Source organism: Protopterus annectens, chromosome 6.part0 (genome assembly GCF_019279795.1).
Source record: "Protopterus annectens isolate FY-2018-M chromosome 6.part0, PAN1.0, whole genome shotgun sequence".
Classification (NCBI taxonomy): Eukaryota; Metazoa; Chordata; order Ceratodontiformes; family Protopteridae; genus Protopterus; species Protopterus annectens.
This window is the reverse complement of record NC_056737.1, coordinates 417,005,090-417,019,082: the sequence shown is the minus strand read 5'-3', so window position 1 is coordinate 417,019,082 and position 13,993 is coordinate 417,005,090. Positions and strand designations below refer to the sequence as shown.

At 37.8% G+C, this 13,993-nt stretch overlaps 1 protein-coding gene across 1 annotated transcript in view; it reads left to right on the top strand.

The window, feature by feature from the left end:
• Positions 1 to 13,698, top strand: part of LOC122804348 (fibrinogen-like protein 1-like protein) — a 169,801-nt gene extending 156,103 nt beyond the window's left edge. Inside the window, exon 3 of the mRNA XM_044074159.1 lies at positions 12,783 to 13,698. Coding sequence (XP_043930094.1) covers positions 12,783 to 13,477 — 695 coding nt within the window. The 3' untranslated portion in view covers positions 13,478 to 13,698. The remainder of the gene's footprint in view (positions 1 to 12,782) is intronic.
• The last annotated feature ends 295 nt before the right edge of the window (positions 13,699 to 13,993 follow it).

Here is a 13,993-nt window from a genome sequence, read left to right as displayed (position 1 = left end):
TAACTGATTGTCTGACAGAACCTATGTAGTTAGAGCTTTAGGTGCCACTTCTGAAAGCAAGACAGTTACCAGTGGTGTACCAGGTTCAGTGTGTTAGGCCCTCTTCTTTTTGGTATGTATTTCTCAGACCTTCAGCCCAACACTCCTGCCCTATGATTATCTTTGTTATTAGTCAGTCTTTCCCTGACACACAGTTGCTCCAACATGGGTTAGAACAAGTTAACAAGAGATGCAAGGGCAATGGTCTGAAATTAAATGTTAAAAATAATGTAGTATAGTTTATTTTGGTAAACAAAACATTTTCACATGCCACATAGGTACCACACCCTTCCAATAAGACACTGTTGATTATTTGTTATTTTAACATCTTGTCTCCACAGTAAATCAGAAAGCCTTCTCTCTGGTACATCTGATTTTTAAAGGCATCTCCATTAGATCCAAAGAAGTCTAAATTCTCCCCATTATTGAATATAGTGCAGCTTTTGGCATGTGTTTGTTTAAACATATCAACCTGAGAGACCTCAGTGATGCATAACTAAAAGGATCAGAGGCTTCAAAAATCTTAGTTATCTGGATAGACTGGCAGGCCCGTATCTGAACTCAGTGGTGATCTGTGTCTAGCCTTTTGAGCCATGAAAGTTCCAGCACTGTTTAACCTTCATTTTTTAACCTTCATTTCATTCAAAGAAGAAATGGTACCTCAAATACCAGGTTAGTGGAATTAAGCCTTCATCAACAGATAAACAAGGCATATTGGTATAATAGACTCGTATCCCAAAATATCTTTCATCTCTGGAACAAATATCCACTATATATCAAGCAGAGAAGCACCTTTGCCACTTTCAAGGTAAGCTTAGATAACTGGATGGACAGCCTTTAATTCCTCCCGCAGTCTGTCTTGTCTTGTTTAGGCATCCTTGGGGCTGGACGGGAATTTTTGAATTGGGTTATTAGATAAGCTTATAATGGTTTGCAGAATTGTTGTCTAGTACTTACCTGTGAGTTTATAAACCTATGAACATTCATACAGCCTTACTTTTATTGTGTTAAAATTTTTAATGTGGAATCTGGGTAACTTCTCACTCTGTTATATATGCTAAGTTTCCATATGAAGACTCCTAATCTCTGAAATGTATTATTCCTAAAGGGTACAAGCTGTTTGCTCAAATAACTTGGGATTCAAACTGCTTGTTTATTTAGTTGCTAAGAAACAGTAAATATTGCTGCAAAGTAAAATACTGAAAATTTTGAAGTGCGAGTTTTGCTGTCTATTGAAATTCAACACTTCAATGCTGATATGCTAACAGCAATCTGCAGCCCAATTATGACAGTGCCCCATCACTGGGGGTGTATCATATTACAGCCAGAAATCCCTCCCTCCCTCCCAGAGTGGGTGAGCTGGTGAAGCCACTCCTTCCTGCTCCCCTTACCTGGCTTTTCCAGGGCCAAACTGATAGTCACCCCACTCCTCCAACTCTACTACCACTCCTCTCCATCTCTATCACCCCCTCTTCACACACCTCTATCACTAAAACCAATTCCAACAACCACAATAAAAAAAACTTTTACTAAAACTAAAACCATGCTCCAATGCCCTGACAACATTCCTTCTTACTTCCTCAGCATTTCTGCTGAGGCCATAGCTCACCCCATCAGTATACTAATTAACCGCCTATCCAAGAAAACATGGTACCCCAAATCTGGAAAAAGGCTTACATCATACCTTTACACAAAGGTGGAAATAATAACAATATTGCAAACTTCCTCCCATAGCTATCCTATCCCCATCTCTAAATTCCTAGAAAAGTGTATCCATTTACAGCTACTACCTTACCTCTTGGGCAATAATCTGCTCACTCCAACTCAGCATGGTTTTAGACCTGGCCACAGCACTATGTCAGCCCTCCTCTCCTTCATAGAAACTGTAAATAAAGCTCGGACTCAGGTCATATTGTCTCTACCTCTTACTTGATCTTTCAAAGGCCTTTGACACTATCTCTCACAAGCTCCTTCTAACCAAACTCTCTCAACTCAACTTATCTCCTTCCTCACTGTCCTGGTTCTCTAGCTACTTATCAAATAGACATCAAGCAGTAAAATGGAAAAGGCCACATCCTCTTTCTAAATACCCCAACCGAGTTCCCCAGGGCTCCATACTGGGTCCTCTCCTATTTAATATATTCATCAACGACTTCCACAACTCTATTCCATTCTCCAGCGTTATCCAATACGCAGATGATTCAACTATCATCTGCACTGCTACATCCTTCCCAGTACTACAAAGCTACACAAGATGCATTCTCTTCCACTGAACTTTGGATGAAAGATAACCACCTTGTTCTTAATGCCTCTAAAACCAAACTAATGGTATTTACCCCCTCTAAACACATCTCTACCAGTACTAATTCTCTATTAATTAACAGCCACAACAACACATCCCTGGAATTGGTGTCCAATGCTAAATTACTTGGTGTTCAAATAGACAGTCACCTTAAATTCAACTATCACATTCAACACAACATAAAAAAAACACATCAAAAACTAGGCATGCTATACCGACAAAATCGCTACCTTACACCCTCCACTAAAATCACTCTCTACCTCATTCCCTCTCTTCTATACGGAGCCCCTCTCCTAACCAACATCCAATCTTCCCTTAAAACAAAACTTTCCTCCTGTTACAATAAAATTGCTAAATTCGCTACCAGCCATAAATCTTCAAGCCATCACTGCTCTTCACTCCATAAATTAAAATGGCTTGAACTTCCTAACCAACTTATCTATTCTCAACTTACTCTTGCTCATAAGCTCATTTTCAAACCTGACCTCTGTCCATCTCTTTCTTCTGCATTTAAATTTCACCTTCCCAGCAGGGTACTTAGATCTAACAACCAAAATCTAATCGAATTATATAAACCAAAGCGTCCCCCTGGTAAAAATCTCCTAAACTTTAGCTTTGCACGACTCTGGAACTCCCTACCTCCTGCCATTCGCACCACTTTCAACCACCTTACATTCAAAAAATCTCTTCACTCTCACCTACTTTCCCGGTGGGAATGCTCATGCTCACATCCTTCATGATCCATACTGAAAAAAAAAAAACAATTTTTGTTCACTACATTGTCAGCTCTGTTGCAATTGTTTCTTACTTTTCTAAATTGAAATGCTTACCTTCTAGACTGTATCATCTAAAATGTTTACCACCAGTTGTTCTTCCTAAAAGTGTTTGCTCTAACTTTAATGTGAACAGTACTCTGGCTACCACATATTGTATATTATATTTGTAAAATTCTTGTAATTATTGTAATATGGATGTAAATCCTACTGTAACCTTATTTGGAGCTTTTCTCCCCAGGACTCCATTGAAAATGGGTTCATTTGGCCCAATGGACTATCCTGGTAAACCAACTGCAAATAAATAAATAAATAAATAAATAAAATAAAACTAATCACCATTAATTATTCTATAAAATACCTTCTTTGTCCCCTTCTGAACATGATAGCTATCATGACACATTAGCTGAAATTCCCATTAAACCTAATACCTTTCTACTGGAGGACTTAAATTATCCATCAATAAACTGACAGACCTACACTGCCAATGGCCAGCATGCCCAGTGCTTCCTTGACATTACAAATGTTAACTTTTATACTACAGGCCTCAAAATCCTTAATCAAGTCACAAATATGGCCGCTTCTTGCACATCTCCACATGTATCATTCTGTCTTGTTAAATCAGACCACAAATTAGCAATCTTTTCTTTTAAAACTGCTAGTCCTTTCCCTGTAAATACCACTATGTTTAAGAAAAAGTGCCCAAAAGAAGCAAATACTAATAATCCAACAAAGTAGGCACTTAAGGAAGGACTGTCCACACACAACCAAGTATTAATCAACTTTAATAATCAGCATGAAGGATACAACACACATAAATGCTTTAATATAACACCGCATTTTCATCCACTTCAAAGACTTCATCAGATGTAATTTACCCTCAAAAAATGAAGCCTATTTATGCCCACAGTTTCCACAAACTACCAAGGAAATTCCTCTGTGTTTAAGGATTTCTCAGAAGCAAACCTTTTTCAGTTACTTGATGACCTAAATAAATTTTGCTGTAATGCTCCTCCACAGTATCCCATTGCTAAAGCCGCTACTTATGCCTCTGACTTATACTCCCAATTAAATAGTTCCATTGGTAATGCAGTCCATATCCACAACAAGTATAACATTTATCAACAAATCCCTGTGGTGGAATACCTATATAAATAAATTATATAACAAGAAAAATAAATTGTTTAATGCATGCAATAGGTCTCATTCTACCATATCTTAAGACCACACTTAAGCAAACTTGTAGAGTTTAAGGGAAGTTTTAAGAAGCTCAAAGCTTAGAATGAACTTAAAATAGCCACTAAAACCATAAATGACTACAAATCTTTCTTTAACCATGACAGGAAGTTAAGAGCTGACAATGTCTAGGGCTAGTCCACAATAATAATGCATATTCTGACCAAAAGGAAATAATTAATATCCTAGTTAACAAATGTAGTGCAAATTTTTTTCTATCCATGGTTATAGCTATTGCACAGGTTCCACAGTCACAGCCACCCCTTTAATTACTATGAAACAGGTTCTGTCAAAATCTAGAAACATCAGATCTATGGACTGTGATAACATACCAAGTTGCCTGATTATCAGTGCTAGATATGGCCTATCTGAACCTCTACTTAACCTCTTTAATCTAAGCCTTTTCAGTGGTTATATTCCTGAAGCCTGAAGAACAGCTGTTATAATGCTATTACACAAGGGAGGCCCATCCATGGAACTTTGTAACTATAGACTCATTAGTCTCACTATGGAACATTTTATCTCAAACTTCAAAGGAAGGTCCTGCCTCCTTAACCACATTCATTTTGTTGAAAGAGTAACCAGAACAGTAGATAGCAGTTATGCAGTATCTACAGTAGATACCTGGTCTTATCCCAGGCTTTTAACACTATTCTCCATGCAGGCATTATTGACAGATTTCTGAATCTGAATATAAATCAAGTTGTGCAGTGGATAGCTAACTGATTGTCTGACAGAACCTATGTAGTTAGAGCTTTAGGTGCCACTTCTGAAAGCAAGACAGTTACCAGTGGTGTACCAGGTTCAGTGTGTTAGGCCCTCTTCTTTTGGTATGTATTTTCAGACCTTCAGCCCAACACTCCTGCCCTATGATTATCTTTGTTATTAGTCAGTCTTTTCCTGACACACAGTTGCTCCAACATGGGTTAGAACAAGTTAACAAGAGATGCAAGGGCAATGGTCTGAAATTAAATGTTAAAAATAATGTAGTATAGTTTATTTTGGTAAACAAAACATTTTCACATGCCACATAGGTACCACACCCTTCCAATAAGACACTGTTGATTATTTGTTATTTTAACATCTTGTCTCCACAGTAAATCAGAAAGCCTTCTCTCTGGTACATCTGATTTTTAAAGGCATCTCCATTAGATCCAAAGAAGTCTAAATTCTCCCCATTATTGAATATAGTGCAGCTTTTGGCATGTGTTTGTTTAAACATATCAACCTGAGAGACCTCAGTGATGCATAACTAAAAGGATCAGAGGCTTCAAAAATCTTAGTTATCTGGATAGACTGGCAGGCCCGTATCTGAACTCAATGGTGATCTGTGTCTAGCCTTTTGAGCCATGAAAGTTCCAGCACTGTTTAACCTTCATTTTTTAACCTTCATTTCATTCAAAGAAGAAATGGTACCTCAAATACCAGGTTAGTGGAATTAAGCCTTCATCAACAGATAAACAAGGCATATTGGTATAATAGACTCAGATCCCAAAATATCTTTCATCTCTGGAACAAATATCCACTATATATCAAGCAGAGAAGCACCTTTGCCACTTTCAAGGTAAGCTTAGATAACTGGATGGACAGCCTTTAATTCCTCCCGCAGTCTGTCTTGTCTTGTTTAGGCATCCTTGGGGCTGGACGGGAATTTTTGAATTGGGTTATTAGATAAGCTTATAATGGTTTGCAGATTTGTTGTCTAGTACTTACCTGTGAGTTTATAAACCTATGAACATTCATACAGCCTTACTTTTATTGTGTTAAAATTTTTAATGTGGAATCTGGGTAACTTCTCACTCTGTTATATATGCTAAGTTTCCATATGAAGACTCCTAATCTCTGAAATGTATTATTCCTAAAGGGTACAAGCTGTTTGCTCAAATAACTTGGGATTCAAACTGCTTGTTTATTTAGTTGCTAAGAAACAGTAAATATTGCTGCAAAGTAAAATACTGAAAATTTTGGAGTGCGAGTTTTGCTGTCTATTGAAATTCAACACTTCAATGCTGATATGCTAACAGCAATCTGCAGCTCAATTATGACAGTGCCCCATCACTGGGGGTGTATCATATTACAGCCAGAAATCCCTCCCTCCCTCCCAGAGTGGGTGAGCTGGTGAAGCCACTCCTTCCTGCTCCCCTTACCTGGCTTTTCCAGGGCCAAACTGATAGTCAAACTTGAGTCATTTGGGTTGTAGTCTGAGCTCCATCTCTATGCCATGGAACCTGGAGAGGATAATGAATTTTGATGTCATGGTTTCACATTTCTTTAAACCTCATACAAATGCATTATGAAAAATTTTTAACAGTGCGTTATTGTCATACAGACAGTTCAGAGTTGGAACATTTCAGATGGTTTATAATTTTTGATTTATTATGATTTTCTGGCGTAGATTTAATTGCCTGATGCAAGATTGTTCAAGTAGAACTGATTGAGCTAGCAGTTGCTTCGGTGCTGTTGCTCCAAATAGGAGCAGTTTGTTAGTCCTCAAACTGTATACTTTAAGCTCACAGCCTTCTGGAGAACAACAGAGGTACTGCTGCTCTATTAATAATCACTGTTTCTCCGTGGTACAGTGAGCTCAGAGCAAGAATAATAAAGTAAGGTATTGTGGGAGTTGAAGCCACCAATATAGGGATACAGGTGAGCTTAACCCCCTGCAAAATGCATATTTTTTATGTTTTCAAATCATGTACTTTTGTTGAAGAGTTGTATTCAACAAATATGTCTCAAATCACAGTTTTTCTTCCTGCAGTTTATTTCATCTAACTACCTGTAACATCTGCTTGCTTTCTCTCTCCATCCTACTGTAACAATTACTTATGCACTACATTCTACATGAAGCATTTGATGTGTATTTAATCCATCTAAGTGTGTCAAACTTGTAATTAATAACTCATGTATGTCCTGTAACTACTGCTATCTGTAATTAGGAATCTGTATGTATATGGGACTTTCCCCCCGGGCCTCCACTGAAAACGGGCTCTTGCTCAGTCGGACGTACAAAGTTAACAAATGTCAAAATAAATAAATAATTAATTAAATAAATACTTTGCACTTAAGCTGTCCATTCAGAGAATTTATTTACTGTGGAATTATGTTCTAAGACATATGGCCTCAAGAAATCATAGAAAGTTTTGATTTTTTTTTTCTTATACACTCTTTGCTGAGTTTATTTATTTTATTCGGCTTTAAATGTATTTACTAGGGAGACAGGCTTGTCCTTGGACCATTTTTAACCATAGCCCAGAATGGTAAATACTACTATAAAATGGGTTTGTACAGTTTACATTTGTTTTTATATACACATAGCAACATTAAACATGCAGTAATAGTACAGGTTAGAAAAGCATCAGCATTGGGAAAAACTTGTTCCAAAATATCCAGTTGCCTTGGCATATTCTACAGAGAACACCTTGATACAGCAGTTTTACAGTTCAAGTAAATATTGTCATTAAGTTGCTGTTCCTTTATCTGATTCAGGTAGATCCTGGCAAAAAAATACAAGTTCCTTTTTTTAGATTAGGTATATCTTGAAGTTGCTTTAACAGATTGTGTAGTGTCCAGTGTCGTAAATTTAGTTTGCATCATTTTATGTCTGGTTTTCTAGTGAAGGAATGTCGTATAATAATTTATTTGCTATGTGATGATCTCTCTTTCCCGCACCATGTGGTACATTGGGCAACAAGCACCTTTCAGCACTCGTTGTTTCCGTAGCAGTTATGGGTTTTACGGGCTCTGATTGCTAGCCCAAGGCCCAACCAACCTCAAAGGGACTATGTGATGCAGTTGAGGACAAATATACTTTTTAAGTCTGTGTGCACACTGCACATTTGTTTTCCTTCTCTCCAAATACTGGTTTGTCCTGTTTATTTGTTCCTGATATTATTTCAGCTTTGAATAACCATATTAACATTGCCACCATGGTTAAAAACTCAGTGTGTTTTAAGAACTGAATACATCAAAAATCAAATATAGTTTTATTGAACTGCATTAATCCAAGTCAGAGCTACACCTAATTCAGTTGGCATCCTGAGAAATCTCCAAACTGATACAACCACCCACCCCCAGCCAGAGCTAGGGACCAAACCAAAAGTCCTTCAGAGTTGAGGACCAAGAAAAAAAAAATGTTCTTGTAGTTCAGGTGCACATGCATGCATTCACACACACACACACACACACACACACACACACACACACACACACACACACACACACACACACACACACACACACACTCAGCCTAGATCTCAATCACATAGAGCTAACTTAATAAGCCACCTTTTTATCATCATCATCATCATCATCATCATCATCATCATCACCACCAGTGCTCTTTTTCCCATTTTCTACATGGGGTGGGGAATCATGTTAACTGTCGCCATCTCTCTCGATTCAATGCCCTACTCCTGCCTTCTTCAACAATCATGCCTGACTGTTGCAGATCTTTTCAAACAATCCATCCACATCTTTGCTGGAATCCTTGTTTCCTTTTACCTTCTTCCTGTCTGTCCCAAGTCTTCTTCACCAGACATTCTTCTGTTTTTCTGCACATCTCCAAACCACCGTAATCTGTTCTCTTTGATCTTTTCTGCAATTGGAACTACTTTGGCTTCTGCTCTTATGTCATTTCTTCATCTGTCCCAGAGTGTGCATCCTACAGCCCTTCTCAGGCACTTCATTTCCATAAGCTCTAGTTTCTTCATCTGCTCTCCCTTTATTGCCAGGTTTCTGTACCATACAGTAGTACTGGTTGAACCACTGTCTTATACATCTTACTTTTCAGCTTCTTTGGCATTCTTCTGTCATAGACTCTATGCCAGTTGGCTGCAGCCCCTCTGATTCTAGTTTTGACCTCTTCGTTCAGTCTCCCCTTCTCCTTAACCACCCCTCCCAGATACTTGAAGATATTTACCTGTTCCACTATCTTCCCTTCTATCTCATTTCTTAGCTTCTTCTGATTTCTCCAGTTTGCTGCCATTACTACTGTCTTATCAGTGCTTAGTTTCATCCCATGTGCCTTCAGATTTGCATTCCATTCTCCTATTCTTTGCTGAAGTTCTAGCTCAGAGTCTGCCTGTACTGCCACATTGTCTGCATGCAGCAACTTTGTTGATCTGTCTCCTCCAACCTGTTTACTAATGTAGTCCATCACCAGTATGAACAGCAATGGGCTCAGAGTTGAACCCTGGTGTACACCCACTCCAGCTGGGAGCCCCTCTGTGAGACCAAACACTGTAAGGGACCAATTGGCATAATGGTTAAGGTCTTTGCCTCCCATACACAAGGTACAAGGTTTCATCCTGACCTCTGACTAATTCCTGTTTGGAGTTTGCATGTTCTCCGTGTGTCTCTGTGGGGTTCCACCCACATCTGAAAAACATGCTGAGTGTTTCTATCTCAAACTCACCAATGAATGGAGCTGTGGGCAGCAGCACAGACTCTATATGGTGCCCTATAGGGGGAAGAGTTGTACAAACCAACTGCTTTGGGGGATCTATTATGGTGTGCAGTATCCTCAAAATAGGAGAACATGGATCACAGACTATGTGCCATGGCAGAGCTATCCGCTTGTTGGTGTTGACTAATGTTGCCACCTTGTTTTATATATATATATATATATATATATATATATATATATATATATATATATATATATAGATCTACCTGACAAGATCGAAAGCTCACAACACCGACAACCACATGGCCGACACCATATCACCCACAGCCAAAATCTCGACATCGGAATAAAACCATAACAAAGTAACATAAAATTCCCTTTCAACTGCTAGCAGGAGGTACACCCCCTGTAACTTTAATATACCAACTCCGAGATTGCACTACTATATGTATGAGTCTACTTCACTATATCGAAATATAACATTGTGGAATTTTAATTCATTGAGACCAGTTCATTGAAACCCCACTATACTGACAACGCAAATCATCAAATCCCCTTTCATTGAACCTAATCTTGCAGACATTCCCAGAAAGGATTGTGAAAATAAATAGATAGTACTCAAAAAGACATAACTTGGCTTACAGTTTTTAGTACCGTTGCTATAGTAGTCAGTTATGGATGATTGCACTGCGCTTATAAGAGCAGTTCCTGCATTGCAAAACAGTATGTAAGAAAAACTTTATTGCTGTTTAACATTTTGAATGGAGATCGCGGTACAGTGGGGATTGGAAAATTTACCCTTACCCCCACTGTAGTGCGATCTCGGAGTTGGTATATAAAATAAACAGGAGTTGTGGGGGACATACCCCCTTGCATAACTGTTGACAACTATTTTTTTTGTTAAATTATGTTTGTCAGTTGAGAAGGTGCTCTGACTGTAGCATCCTGTGCAATTTGGATAGTAGGTTCAATGAAATGGGACTTGATGATTTGAGTTGTTGATATAGTGAGGTTTCGTTGAACTAGTCTCAATGAATTAAAATTTGATGATGTTATTTCGATATAGTGAAGTAGTCATATATATATATGTAGAGAGAGAGAGAGAGAGAGAGAAAGGGGCACATATTAACTACTAACTTAATAATTATATATTTTCACCCTATTAATCTGCTTGTAATTCAGTCTAGGTATTGCTTCATGTAAATGGTCTGCCTACCTTTTGTTGAGTGTAAAGAGACTGAAGTTGCAGGTTGTTGAATACATTTCCATGAGATGCAACTCAGTGATTGCTGTATCTCACGGAGAATCACTGCCAGCATGTTTTCTATTAATGTACCTGCAGAAATTCAACCTTTTAGAGTTTTTCAGTTTTTCCTGTAATTGTGCATCCACAGTGTTAGTATATTTAAGCAGAGATCATATGGGGGTTCCCTTCTGTAAAAATTTCTTCAAAATTTTTGTTTGTCTGGTTGAGACTTTTTTAAGAATCTTTATATTAAAGTATCACATGTTAAGTTTTTTAAGTTGCCATGTGAGCTCACATGCTTTAATAGACAAGAAAACAAATCTTAATAATAGTTTCCATTTTTATTCTTTTGCTCTCTCTCTATACATATATATATATTTATATATATATATATATATATATATATATATATATATATATATAATTTTTTTTTTTTATATATATATATATATATTATATACATGTTTAACAATTTCCTGCACTTATCATTCCATAAATTTCTCATTTCCTACCTTCTGTTAAACTTCACTCCTCCTTCTAGGTGTTTACATGTATTGGTCCCAGAAAGTCCATTTCAGAGAAATTTGCTCCTTCCCTTTTTTGGTGACACATTGCCCTCAATATTTGTCAACCATCAACCCCCCCTCCCCAGGCAATCAGCCCATTCATTCCCCATCACTGGAGTGAGAGACAATTAGGATCATCCATCGTCTAGACAGCCACTGGGGTATTTGCATTTTCTTGTTTTCTCTGCAGCCCTAACTTGTGTGCTCCTGGCTAGGCACCAGTGAGAATCATCAGTGCAGGATGTGCCCCCACTTCTGCAAGGAGTGTTCTTTTCAAGTGGCCATGCCCCTGCCAGGGAAATGGCACTATTCAGTATCCCCCAGAGTAAACACCTTCCACCCACTGAGAGATGCAATTGAGACACACCTCTTCACTTCTTCCTCTTCCTGTCCCTGCCTGGTTTCAGCAGTGCTGGGGCCACTAATCAAACCCCGGTCACCTGGGTCACAGAGAGAGCTCTAGCCCTCTGTGACATAGAGCCAGGCATCAAGTTCCTCTCCAATTATTTGAGCTGCTTTACAATATCCAATGCTTCCATTTCAGTTGGCTTAGATTTTGATCCCAATTTTCTAATAATTGCTTTTTTTGGCCACCAATGACATTAAAATTAGTAAGGTCTTACAATGCCTATGCAATCAAAATCCTTCATCCTAATTCAAAAGAATCATTTCCTTAGTTACTATAATTTTTTTCTACCTCCATTTCTGTCAAAGTATTTTGTAGGGAATTTTTAAAATCCATCTGTTCATTACATTCCCAAACAACATGTTCCAAATTTCCTCTCTCTGACTCTCTCTCTCCCCTCCATCACATCTCCAACATATACTAGCTACTTGAGGAAAGGTACGTAATGACACAGATTCATGCAAAAGTCCTAAACCTTATGGACTTTCTTGTATACTCAGCAGCTCTACAAATATCTTCCCATTCTTTTTCTGTAATTTGTTATGCTATCTTTTCTCAATCCTTTCTAACCTCCTTTGATTGATTTGTCTGGATGTTGCCTCAACTGGATGACTCAGCAGAATCATTGTAAACATATGTGGAATTTCATGTATGTGCCGTACTTATAATAAGAGTTTTGTTCCTTCTGATATTTCAGTATAATAAATAAATGATGAAATGAAAATATCACTATTGTATAATTCTTCTATTTGGTAGAAAGTGTCTGTTGGGTTGATTTTTAATAATGTTGTTAACTCTGATTTGTTTCAGAATTTCCAAGTGACTGTTTTGAACTTTACCGAAATGCTGATGGCAATGCAAACAATGGCCTTTACATTATTAAACCAGGAAAAGAGCCCATTGTCGCGTATTGTGATATGCAGAGTGGTGGTTGGACTGTAATTCAGCATATTACAGTCAACAGCACAGTAGATTTTGATAGGAGCTGGGAGGACTACAAGCAAGGATTTGGTTTTGTTACGGGAGATCACTGGCTAGGAAATCAATACATGTATGAGCTGACCAACAAAGGAGGAAGGTATAAGCTGGCAATAAAGTTAGTTGATATGAATGCAGAGATTAAATGGGGAGAGTATGACCCTTTTCGAATTGAAAATGAGAAGTTAAAGTATAAAATCAGGTTGGGTTTGTATGAAGGAACTGCTGTCGATGCTCTGACACAAGATACGGATGCCTACCTGCATGACAATCAGAAGTTCACGACTAAAGACAGTGATAATGATAACTATTTTCAGAACTGTGCCAAACTCGAATACCGTGGCACAGCAGGTGGAGGGTGGTGGTATGACTCTTGTGCTGGTGCCAACCTGAATCGCAGGAACGTTATTTACTGGCAGAAAGACTGTAACAAAGAACACCTGTGCAAATACGCCTGGATGATGGTAAAACCTTCTGAATATGGAAAACAAGAGTCATCCAGCAGATGTCATCGAGATGAGCTGTAATTTTAAAGTTATTTAGGAAATAGTAAATGGGTTATTGAACACATATTGTTTTCTTTTTATCATTTGCATAGCTTCCATAATGTTTGTAATTCTTATAATATACTGCTTGAGGTAAGTTATTTTATCTTGATACAAAAATAATCATCAGATTCTGTATTTTTGAGCTCACGTTTGCCAAATTACGTCTGACATTTAAATAAAATTTTCTTTTTCTCTGTGTTGATGATGTTAAATCTAGTGTTTGGAAAGTGGCAAAATTTATTATGATTTACACCATAACCCTCCTCATTTTGTAGCTCAGCAATCTTTATTTTCCTAATATACATTAACAGAGCATATTGATTTAATAATAAACATTTGTGGTGCTACACTTTAAACTCTCTATTCTCTTAATATGAGAATGTGAAAAGTAACACAGGACAATATAGACATAATTCTTCACTGCTTTTGTGGCATCTGCTAGAGTCATAACAAATACAGTATCCAAATGAGAAAGTCAGGTCTGGTGCCATGGGT